Genomic DNA, 12,960 nt, shown 5'->3' with positions numbered 1-12,960 from the left:
TCGAACTAATGTGAAATACTATTATCATCTTGCGCTTTATAGAGTCATGTTATTGTACAGAAAAACAAAAATTACATGATTTGCACTGTTTTTGAGTCAATGCAAGGCAAAGAACTGCTTTACAAAGAACGGGTACATAGATGGCTACATTTGACGAGAAACTACGAAAAACCATTTGGGAACTATCACAATCCATCAGCCAAGAGTATATCAAAATCCTACGTATAATTATCTATGAATTATGTTTTAAGTTAGTTAAATAAATTCGCAGCACTGTTAAGGCCTACTATGAGAAGTCAACGGAAAATAGACGTGCAAAAAAGGGGGATTTTTTTTTAAATTGAATTTATTTTAATTTAGCTGTTTTATTATCACAGAACTTTAATACTTATGGAAATAGCATAGTATAACCCACTCTGTACTGTATGAAGTTTAGTCCCATCAATGGACAGTCACGTGATAAATGCATAGTTTGTGCACTGAATGAAGGTCATTAACAAATTTCAATATCGCAAGGGCATACCCTTGTTGAAATAAAAAATTCAAGCTATTAATTGTTTTTGCATACTTTGTAGTTTCTGAAAAGTGCTGCTGCTTTGAATAGAATTCGCGTTTTAATAGTTGAATTTTCAAGTAAATAGGCCAATGTCGAAATATGTTTGATTTTTACCAAATATTTTATGTACTAATAAAATCTCGCCCTCGATTTAAAGAAAGCAGCAGCACTTTTCAAGTTAAGGATAATATCCTTTATCTATATTCAAAAAATGATTCAGATCTATGCAGTGTATGCCCTTGCGAAAGTACGATTTTATGAGGCATCTCGATGTAAAATATACGTAACCTGTGCATGAAAACACGACATAATTAATAAAATACATTCTCTTGGTAGTTAATTAATAACCGCACAAAACAAAGAATAAACATTGGTATTAATCGACTATTAAAACCTGTAAATAATATTCTGTTTAATAATAAAACGCATTTTTCATTGTTAAAAAATTTCTCAATTTGCCTCTCACAGCACACGAAATACGTCATTTTACCAATGTGACGTCATGTTTACAAGTTCATTACGATCAGTGCTTTGTTTATAACCAGCTACATGGGATTTAACTGGTAACTTTTTTTAATGCATTGATAAGTTGTATTGTTGTTTATTATGCTAATACAGTTAAAAGTTGCATATTATTTCATTATCAGGTATTATGAGAAATACTTAAAAGTCATAATTTTGTGTGACGTCATAGTAGACTTTCCCCGTATATATTAGGCCCCGCCCCCTTTTTCAAGTCTTAACAATGCTGCGTTTAAAAGTAAGTTAGAAATGCCTATTATAATATATTTTGTTGCCTTGTCACGCAATTTCGCATTGTGACAATGTGACGTCAATTTGTTCGAAAAACGATGTGAGCTGAAAAAGTGCATTGAGCTGTACTAAATTGAATTTTAGAAAATAGAAATCTGTAAACAGTACATACACACAAAACCATGGAAATTCAAAAGGTGGGATCAGGTGCCAAGGTGGAGTAAATTTGACAGTTGACTACTTACTCCCGCCTTAAGACCTATATATTAATTAAGTACACACAGGACCCTCTGTTTTATTATAATAAAAAAAGGTCTTACAAATTGAATGAAAAACAAGAGGCCCAGGGGCCACATCGCTCACCTGAGCAATTGGCAAGGAAAAAGCACATATCAGATCAGAACTGAAAGTTTACTTGGTGTTGGGGGGGGGGGGGGGGGGAGGGGGTCCTGATTTGAACATACTTGAATCTACACTACATGAGGATGATTCCATATGAGTTTCATCTTTCCTGGCCCAGTGGTTCTTGAGAAGAAGATTTTAAAAGATTTTTCCTCTATATTCCTATGTAAAACTTTGATCGGCCATTTTGGCCCCACCCTACCCCCGGGGGTCATGATTTGAACAAACTTGAATCTACACAATATGAGGATGATTCCACATGAGTTTCATCTTTCCTGGCCCAGTGGTTCTTGAGAAGAAGATTTTAAAAGATTTTTCCTATATTTCCTATGTAAAACTTTGATAGGCCATTTTGGCCCCACCCTACCCCCGGGGGTCATGATTTGAACAAATTTGAATCTACACTACCTGAGGATGATTCCACATGAGTTTCATCTTTCCTGGCCCAGTGGTTCTTGAGAAGAAGATTTTTAAAGATTTTTCCTATATATTCCTATGTAAAATTTTGATCGGCCATTTTGGCCCCGCCCTATCCCCGAGGGTCATGACTTGAACAAACTTGAATCTACACTACCTGAAGATGATTCCATATGAGTTTCATCTTTTCTGGCCCAGTGGTTCTTGAGAAGAAGATTTTTTAATAATGCCTTTATTTTTTCTCTAATTCATGATTATCTCCCCCTTGAAAAGGGCGTGGCCCTTCATTTGAACAAACTTGAATCCCCTTCATCCCAGGATACTTTGTAGCAAGTTTGGTTGAAATTGGCCCAGTGGTTCTTGAGAAGAAGATGAAAATGTGAAAAGTTTACGACAACGACAACGCCGACAACGACAACGACGACGACGACAACGACAGACAACGGACAAATTTTGATCAGAAAAGCTCACTTGAGCCTTTGGCTCAGGTGAGCTAAAAACTCTTAAGATGAAAAATACATTCTTGAATAATTTTGACACATCCTTTAGGTCCAAAATATAATGTAGTTTAAGGGAGTATATCAATTATTATACGGGTATAATGGAGCATAATCTATTCCACTTATTTGAGATTCAATACTAAAGAAATTGATTTGTTATGTTCACACGCGGATGATATTTCAGGAAATCATATAATCTTTTTTCTCTAAATTCACCAAAATATCGATCGAATAATAACTTGGTGTCAACTGTAATATTTCACTTTCATTTAACAATGAATCATTCATTCAAATGCTGACTGACGTTTTTCATACTTATTGTTAGTCCATTATTAATAAACTGAATTGGCGACCGATTTTCCCGTTATTTCCCGATCATGAAATGGAGCACATGGTGGATGTGACCGTCGGCAGGGGATGCTCAGTCTTTCATAGTCCGAAAAATCTGACGTTTTTCTGGCTTTTTTTACGATTTTGATATTTTACATGCCAGGAAAACGTCAGAACCGGCGCCATTACGAAAACTGGGAAATCGCCGCCTCCAACCGGAGGCGGCATTCAGAGGTTGATTTTTGATACTTGTAAACCGAATTAAATGCTGAATTCACATATTATCAATAGTACAAAACCTTTAGTACTCACCAACATCGTTTTTTTGTTTCGTTTATGAAATAATATAATCCGATGAACACATTTTATCTGACTGTCGAGATTTGTTTTCATTTCGTGCATTTTAAAATCGTGCAAGTTCTGAATCGGAATGAGGAGTGGTAATTTCTATTCATCGCTATTGGTGAGTTCTAGTAGTATTGTGCCATTGATAAATTGTGATTTCGGCATCTAATTCGGTTCCCAAGTATAGAAAATCAACTTCGGTTGGAGACGGTGAAATTCCCAGTTTTCGTAATGGCGCCGGTTCTGACGTTTTCCTGGCATGTAAAATATCAAAATCGTAAAAAAGCCAGAAAACGTCAGATTTTTCGGACTAAGTCTTTCATGGCATCTGATCCCACCTCTGATATTTTGGAGTTCCATGTTTGCTCTGCTCTTGTTTTTTATTCTATTATGGACTTTTGATTTTTGAATATTGTCTGTTATCTTCACATGTTTCAAATCATCAGTCTTACAGATGTCTCGAAGTTAATCTGAATTTATCATAAAAAAGTGATTCTTTAAAATGTATCATAAATTACCATGTTTAATTATGAAACGAAAATTCATATTTGAGAGAAATAAAAAAACCTTTGAAGAGATATATCCTTGAAATATGTTTAAACCCAGTCAAGACATACTTATTAGATTTGATAAAGTATGAAGTTATTATCGAGGAGTTTGAACATGTAAACAAATTTTCATTCGTTTTATACAGATTTAATAAATAGATTTAATAATGCTAGGTACATTTTATTTAAAACGAATAATTACTCGTTAACCACTCTTTTACTTTTCCTAGCGTACTTCTGCATACTAAATCTTCTGCGTTGAGAAATTCCGCTGCATCACCAAGACAAATATAACTGTAAATAATAAGGGTTTGCGTATTTGTCAAAAAACAGCATTGTATTTCTTGTCAGTGATAAGTCATAGGAATCTAACGTATTATAAAAATTAATAGCAATTTTGAAAAATTATTCCAAAGAAAATCTTTCAACAAAACCAAAATTTTAACAAAGACAATCTTTTCAACATCATTAACAGAACATTTATCAATACTTTTTGAATTCATAGTTATAGACTCCAGTGATTGGTACGAAAAGATACAGCAGTCTAAGCCAACAATCTGAATAAAATTAATGGGATTAAAAAGTTTATATCACAATATTTTAAACTTGATGCATCTTAGTTAGAATGACAGGGATCTCCTCAATGTATCAAAAGGGAAAAGAACATTTTTCTACGTAAACATCACATAAAAACACTTTGTAATCAGTAATATTTCTTTATGCAGGTAAACGATTCTGTTTATCCTTTCTAAAGGGATAAATTAAAGTATATTTAACGCCTAAAGTACAATTCCAAGGTACCATGTAGGTTATATAATCTTAAAAATATACATTATTTTTTTAGCTGTAACTTACATCAGTTACATCGTAGGTTTAGTGCACAATATTTACTTTGTCAGCGGAAAAACTGTACAGGTTCTTTATCACTTTATAAGTCCAAAATTGAAAGATTATATTTCAAAGACACTGCTCCATGCTCACGTTTAATATTGGAATTGTTTTAGATGATTAATAGTTGCTTCAAATACCGTACAAAACGCTTTGACATTTGCATGTACAAATAAACTTTTAGATACTGTTGATGGGTTAAATAATATTTGCATGTACATAAAAATCTTTTTGTCCCCCGCTTGAAAAGTGGGGGATATTAATTTGGGTTTGTCCGTCCGTCCGTCCGTCTTTCTGTCTGTCTGTAACGCTTTCGTTTCCATACGATATCTCGAGAACCTTTTGAGCTTTTGCAATGAAATTTAGCATAGCAACTCCCTGTGGACTAAAGAAGACCCCTATTGATTTTGAGGTCAAAAGGTCAAAGGTCAAGGTCATAAATAAGCAAATTCTGTCTGTTAAAACACTTTCCTTTCCACACGTTATCTCTAGAACCATTTGAGCTATTGCAATGAAATTTTATATAACAACTCCCTGTGGCCTATTGAAGACCCCTATTGATTTTGAGGTCAAAAGGTCAAAGTTCAAGGTCGTAAATTTATACATTCTGTCTGTGTGAAATACTATTATTTCCGGGCGATATTTCAAGAAGATTTTGAGCTTATGCAATGTAATTTAATATCAAAACTTCCTAGGACGTCTCTCACCCCTCTCAAAGTGCCCCGCCCCGTTTGTTTTATTAGTATTTATAGTATTATATGCCGCTATTTTTAGCGCAGGGGCATGAGGAGAGTTATTGCGAATAAAACAGGTTCTCGGCGGACTTTATGTTCTTATTACATCTATTAGAACTGTTTAATAAAGGCTAAATAAATCAAACACCATGGATTGTGTAAAATTTTGAGAATACCGAACATGAAAACATGAATATATACATGTATGTGACTTCACTTCTGCATATACTTCACACTTTGTAAAGCGATTCCGTGGTCTAGTGATTATGTATCTCGCTTCAAGTGCGAAAGGTACCGGGATCAAATCTCGGTCGAACCTTTCTTTTTTTTTTTTTTTAAATACTTTTTTTTTTTTACTAAAAGATAGTATTCAGCATGTGAAATGAAAAATTTATGAGGTTATAAAATCATCATTACAGTGTGATAAAAATTCCATATAAAAAAATCTTCTATACACATAATGAAGAATAAGCAATCAAATCTTTATATGCATATTGACATACATGTAATTTATTTGCTTCAGTACACATGTATACATTTAATAATTCTACAAATTCAGTCAGGGGGAGCCGACTTTTTCCCTAAGCGGAGGACAAGAATTCTCTGAATTAGCTTGTTGATACTGTTGATGGGTTAAATAATATTTGCGCAACTTGTACTGCTGTCTAAAACTATATACACATATATCACGTGTGAGAAAATAAAAACTTTTCAGTGCTTTATCGACACGATAGCACCTACATCTCTTTGAACAATGGTTTAAGCCGATGTATTATAAGTTGATATAAGGCTTCATAAAGCGGCAAATTTGTAAATCACAGTGAGCATTGAAATAAAAGATTGTACATCATTTAAAATATTTCTTGCATAAATCTAAAAAAAGGAATGAAAATGAGTTTCTAAGGGACAGTTAAAGTTGCCATTTATTTTCAACACAACAGAGTACTTGTTGTAACCCATAATGCATTACAACTCATTCATCAGTGGGTAAAGTAAACAGATAGCTATTAATGTACTTGCAAGTTTATGTTGACGTCAAAAAATCTAGTGTTAAATATGCGAAACCTGTACCAAAAACACATTAAAATTCATTAAATACGTTCTCTCGATATTTATTGAATTATCACATTAAACAAAGGTTTTACATTGCTATCAATAGCCTACCTAAAATCTATAAATAATATTCTTTTATATAATAAAATGCGTTTTTCACTATATAAAAAAAAAACATGTCAATGATCTGTTTTTCACAGTGCATAAAATACGTCACTTTTACCAAAATGATGTCAAGTCGACCAGTTCGTTGCTATCAGTATTTTGTATACTGTGTTGGGTTTATTTAACAGCTATTTTTAATGTATCAACAGGTTTGTATTATGAGACATATCTATATTTCTGTGATGTCAAAGTAAACATTTCCCGTAAAAAGTAAAGCCACGCCCCTTTTTGAGGCCTAAACAATGCTTCGTTGTATACCAAATCTCATTAAAGAATGTCCTATCTACCCAATCAATGCTCTCGACGGTTTGTGAATGATCAACAGGAGATGTTGTCCATCTAGGCATCCGATCCTAAACTTAAAATTTTGGGATATCCGTCGATGCTCAGATAGAAACAAAAAAAAAGGTTTTAATGATTTAGTCTTAATGACTTCACTTAAATAAATAAATGCTTTCTTTTTAATTTAAACACATGTCTGTAAACATTTTTATCAAATTTCTAATTGTTCTTAGAACACAATTTTGAGTCTGGCACTTCGTATCTAAAATATGGCAGGTCCTATCTTTTCCTTTACTTTTTTCTAAATTTTTTTTTCAAGTTTGGAAAATGAAACGGGTCAAAGGTTGATAGATCCAGCGAATATTGCTAGTATGACAAAACATTAACTTTCCGTTTCACTTTATATGACATGTGGGTTCTTACGCTGTCCTGAAGAAATTTTATGGATTTGAAACCTGACTCTGGTTCCTTTCTCTCTTAAACCTTTGAATTTTTTACAAAAACGTTTGCTTTCTAGATTCCTCCAGAAAATGAACTGCCTCCCAGAATAAGAATTTGAACAACAATGCCACTAATATTTAAGAAAATAAAATATAAAAATAGTTTTGTGCTCTTGCCACTCTTTGCTCTTTTCAGGCTTTTGCTGTTTTGTCAAGTGCATCTTATTGTAAATTTGCTTTGAAGGTAAAAAGCAATGGATTCAAGTTTCATTATCTGTTTGAATTTCAGACAATCATGGATGAGTACAATTTTTGATTGATGAATAAATTGTTTAGATATTCTGACACGCTGTCGTTTTCACTTATTTTTCAAAACATATGGTGACCTTTTGAGTATTCAGATTTTTTATTGTCAAATGGTACATTAATATATTGTGAACTACCCCAAAAATAATGCAAATCAAATTTGCTTAGCGTCGTTAAGACGTCAATCAAACATAATCAGTGATAATTTGTTGAATTTTTGCAAACATTACATTGGTTATTGTAAGTCCTTGACGCCAGGAAAAGATACACATTTTTGATGCCCGTTATGTCATTTTTGTTCATTAAAATTCACATGCTCACTTGTGTATAAAATAGACATCTCTCTAGTGTCTCTACTAGCCCTTGTGTTTTAGCTTCCCACAATGAAACTATGTGATGAAAAGTGGTCAGATAAACTGTTTTTAATTCATTAAAGATTAAAAAATGAAAGAAAGTTAAACTTTATTGTCATATGATATCTATATATGTTGTATGTCATCGAGCTCATGACATTATTTATTGGACAGCCCTCGTAGGGATATTTTCACTGTCTTGCCTTGTCTGTGGTTTTGATGAGATAGAAAACTGTTATCATTATGCATTTCATTATTTAAAAACAATCGGTTTTCATACAAAGTGTTCGCCCGTTCCTTCCATACTGAACTCATTATTTTATTTTTAAAAAGTCCCCTTTCCTTTATCCTATCCGTGATATAAGCTACTTTAAGGATTAATTAGGTATCTGTCGTATTTCTAAGCATGAAAACTGCCTAAAAATAATTTATGGTAATAAATGGTTTATGTATGTTGCCATGTGTCTTCCTTAGTTCAATGCTATTTTTAACTTGACTGTTTACATAATATCAATATTGACGGAATTGCGCATGCGCATTAATAATCCCCGCTTGTAAACAGCACGAATCAGTCTGCCACCACCCACCCCTCCTCCTGGAGCTATGTTTATATACTAGACTTCTCTTAATGTTATGTTTTAGGCGATGTAACGCCCCATAACATATTTGGCATTGTGTAATGTTATTGTTTTTTCTAGTCCCATTAATGTACTAGTCCAAGTATTTTTTACTTTTTTACTTAAACATATACATTTACATGTTGTACATAACTTTTTAGCAGATGCAGGATATGTTCATGCAATCTTGTATTTTTCTTAGTAGGACTGTTAGCCTAGTTGCATGCTTTTTGATTGAGCATACTGTGTATTTCATGCAACAGGCTATTGTGTGTATTTTATTTGTTTATTGTCATTTATATTCAATAAATGACCTATTTTATCTTTATGGAGGAGTTGTTCTATTTCTAATTATGAGTGGTAGGCAGACAGACATAAATAATGTGTAGTGTAATGATCTTTCTAAAGTGAATAGATATGCATTTTCTTTACAGTATGATCTCAATGTTTCTCGATAACCCTTCATTATGTTTCATTAAAATTCTTTGTAATATATTTCCGAGGACTAAGCATTGTAGTAGAGGTACATGTTTCATATATTGTTATAAATCATGAAAATTCAAATTTTCTTTTATGATCAAATTTAAAGCAGATCTGTTCTTCAATTTGAATTTTTTCAAAATAGCATTTTAAACATGTCTTTACATACATTTATATCAGCAATGGAATGACTTTTAGCAAAAGGGGGAGAGACTTAGGAACAAAATGCACGATTAACGCAGATACGCGAATTTATCAATGAGTAACAGATAGGATAAGGCTGCTCTTAAGGTAGGTTGCGGGTTTACTGCATAAAAATTTTTATGAGAAAACATATCCTGAAAATTTGATAAAATGTTCCTTAGAATTTAAAGCGTTTCATCTGCAATTATTAAATTTGCCTAAGTAGTTTTAATGTTAAAGTACCGTAAACGGTATAGTTTTTAATCCTTTTTGACGCTTTTACCATTGAAATACGAGGGGTGATCAAAAAGTTCGCTAACTAATTTAATAACTTCCATTAAAGAAACAGTATTTAGTTTCAGTGTTGATTTTATTTTAAATTAGTCCTCTCCGATTTTAATGCACATCAGCCATCGTTCTGCGCATGCGCGAATCGCGTGATATTGGCGGTCACGTGACCCCTTCCGCAGCGATTTGTCACAAAAGCTGAAAGATTTTTCTGAGTCTTGTATTTCTTTCCATGTGAGTTAATTTTTATAAGAAGAACGGTTAATTGTTCAGAAATGGTCAAATCTCGGCAACAGAACGGATGGATAAGAATATCCTTTCCAAAAATAAGCATGTCGACAATTAAAACACAAATCTTCTTTCTTACGAGAGACGTTTTTTCAAGGTGGATAGAGAATGGGTGCCTCCTTTTTATCATATCTAATATGTTTAAAATCTAAATGAAACGATATCTTAGGTATTTAATAGTTAAATTATTGTTTAAATATTCAACTATTTTCAAAGTGTAAATTGAATGTCTTTGATAGCACATTGCTTAATAAAAAACACATATCTTTTCAAATTTGCTTTCACAGGGTAACGTGACAAGTATCATTTTTAACCATCTGCCTTTCTTCACTTAAACGATCAATCCTTACATTGATTGAACATACGGGAAGTCATTTGTCTTAATAAAATGTGTACAAAATAGTATATGCTACGGCAACGGGATTTCTAAGATAAAGAATAAATTGTACAGTCGTTTATTGAACGAGTACGACTGAGATAACCATTTTTCGTCACAAGTGACCTACATAGTGACGTCATTTTCACACTGTGACGTCACAAACAAGAGGCAACAAGAGGCAAAACTTTATTCAGCATGTGCTATTTATAGAACTTGTGTATGGTTATGTGTGTGCCAAATTTCTTTCTTATCTGAATTGTGGTTTTGTAGATATAGAGATAGTTCGCGAACTTTTTGATCACCCCTCGTATATGGAAAAATGACGTTTTTAAGCCAATTTTGTAAAAATAGTTTCTTTTAAAAAGGTTAAATAACTTTTTAAAGACATAGACGATTTTTTCAGGAATTTCAAAATGTCAAGATGAGGTAAAATCAAAACCATTAATATAAAGAAAAATCAGTATGTCTTTTCGGTAGATTTTTTGCTAAATAATTTCAAAGTTTTCTTTTAAAATGCTAAAATTTGGCGTTTATGGCGTTATTAATATCTACAACGTCATTTGTTGAACGTAGTCACGTTTACAGTACGAGTATAAATATATTGACCTATGGAATATGCAAGAATGAAAAGGTGATATCGATGCAAAATATTATTTTATTCATCATTTAATTTATTGCGGAGACGTATTAGGATGACCAGCAACTTATTTTCACTAGTATTGTGATATTCATATTCTGATCACAAAGGGGGGGGGGGGGCACCTGCAACCTGCAATGTTCTTTCTTTATTAGTCGCAAGCTATAGTATATGGCTCTAAATCTCAAGCATTTTTTAATTTAGAATTTTCTGAATTAAATTTCAAAACGCAAAATGTAAAACACTTGCATTTAACTTTTACACGTTGAGCTTTTGTCATAAAAAATATATAGAAAAAAAATTATACTAATGTCTTGTAAATTGTTTAAATTGTTTTAAGTGTTTTGTAAGTCTTAAAATCCAGGGGGTCGTAACATAAAGGCTACTTAAGTTTAAGACCGTACTTAAGTAGGACTTAAGTACAGTCTAAAACTTAAGACCGTAACTAGAAGCGTACTAAGATTTGACAATCATAGCAAAACTTAGGCGGCCGCTAGAGGTGACTTAAGTATATCTTAACTTCCTTGTACATATATTTAGAATTAATAATGTTGACTTTCGATGTTAAAACATTCCTCTATTCATTTTATGCATTAAAGAAAATAATTATCTATATTTGACACTGATTTCAGAATTTTATTTTTTCTTTGGGGGGAAGGGGGAGTGATCACTGATTCCAATATCACTCCAAACACACACACACACACACAGAGAGAGAGAGAGAGAGAGAGTTAATAAGTGGAGACATACGAAAAAATATCCCGATTTTTTTGTATCCTTGATTAAATTGCAAATAAGTATATCGTAAAACTTCTGCAGTTTTTGCTTCTGACATGGATGGCCTGATACATAGCGGGGATTCAGAATATATTGAACTTTTTAAAGTTTCAATTTCAATGGATAGGCGGTCGATTATCTTGTCTTGTGTTCGATAATAACAGGGCAAGTGAACATTTGTCAAAACAAAAGAGTTACAAAAGGTAAACTGAAAACATCTCAGGTGATAAAACAATTGCCGTGAACATTTACAAAGAACCACAAATCGCCAGTTTCTGACCGTGCAGTATTTGTTTTCAGACATTCCTTTTAATTTATAACACAATTATAATTTCAATACGAAATCAAATCTAACATAACTTAAACCGATAGATAAGGACATCAACTTAAATTTGTATTTAATTAAACCCCTAAATGAATCACTTTTAGCAGTATATCCATATAAAATAAAAAAACCATAGGTTGACTCATATGAAATTTTTTTTAACACAAGTTTGACTTAGCTATGACCGACCTAAGTTCGCTTTATGTTACGGTTTAAGACATACTTAAGTAGTACTTAGGCAGGTCCTAAGATTGTGCCTAAAACATACTTATGACCCTACTTAAGTCAAAAACTTAGCAAGCTTTATGTTACAAGCCCCAGGTGTTTTAATAAATTTGATTTTTAAATGCATTTCACAATTTATTTGCAAGCAAAAGAAGGCGAGTGCACGAGATTTAAATACATAGCAAGCAACCAATATAAATAATGACAATTTAAAAAAAAACAAAAAAAAAAAAAAAAAAAACAGGAAAATACTTGTAATTAAGTTCAGCTCCGTGTAAAAATCATGCAAAATAGGCATAAAGGTGATATAAGAAAGTTCTCAGAATTTGATGATTTTCCGCACATAGTTTTCTCTTGCACTATGAACCATGTGTGAAAAATAAATGTTTTGATTCATGGTTACTATGGAAACGTGTGTAAAGAAAGTTCCTTAGCAACCATCCAATTTTGAACTTGGATGGACGAAAAAATCCCTTATATCTAATTAAATGTAATTAATAGAGAAATTTCTTTTTTATTGCTTTTATTTGTCAAAATCAACATCTTAAGTGCTTTCACAATAAAAATTATAGAAATAAGATTTAAGATATTTTTATGATAGATATGGGTATATATACATGTTTTTCCTTTTTTGCTGACTCAGCAATTTCCTTGATTTTGGAATTTTTTGGTGTCGAATTACTCAAATG

The 12,960-nt window shown here is 32.4% G+C and overlaps 1 protein-coding gene across 4 annotated transcripts in view; it reads right to left on the bottom strand.

Annotated features, from left to right (window-relative positions):
* LOC134266760 (uncharacterized) overlaps positions 1-12,960 on the bottom strand; it is a 29,244-nt gene that overhangs the window by 9,546 nt on the left and 6,738 nt on the right. For all 4 annotated transcript variants that reach the window (XR_009992034.1, XM_062748982.1, XM_062748984.1 and 1 more), the window contains exons 2-3: positions 4,342-4,408; positions 4,054-4,145 (exon numbers count right to left, since the gene is read on the bottom strand). Coding sequence is in view for 3 of the 4 variants with exons in the window: in XM_062748982.1 (XP_062604966.1) it covers positions 4,054-4,145; positions 4,342-4,408 (159 nt within the window). In the remaining variant the exon portion in view is untranslated. The remainder of the gene's footprint in view (positions 1-4,053; positions 4,146-4,341; positions 4,409-12,960) is intronic.

The sequence above is a fragment of the Saccostrea cucullata genome, unplaced genomic scaffold (genome assembly GCF_032062105.1).
Source record: "Saccostrea cucullata isolate Sc308-1 unplaced genomic scaffold, CSIRO_AGI_Scuc_v1 ctg2945, whole genome shotgun sequence".
NCBI lineage: Eukaryota > Metazoa > Mollusca > Bivalvia > Ostreida > Ostreidae > Saccostrea > Saccostrea cuccullata.
Note: the sequence above shows the minus strand (reverse complement) of the source record. Positions and strands in the feature narration are given on the sequence as shown.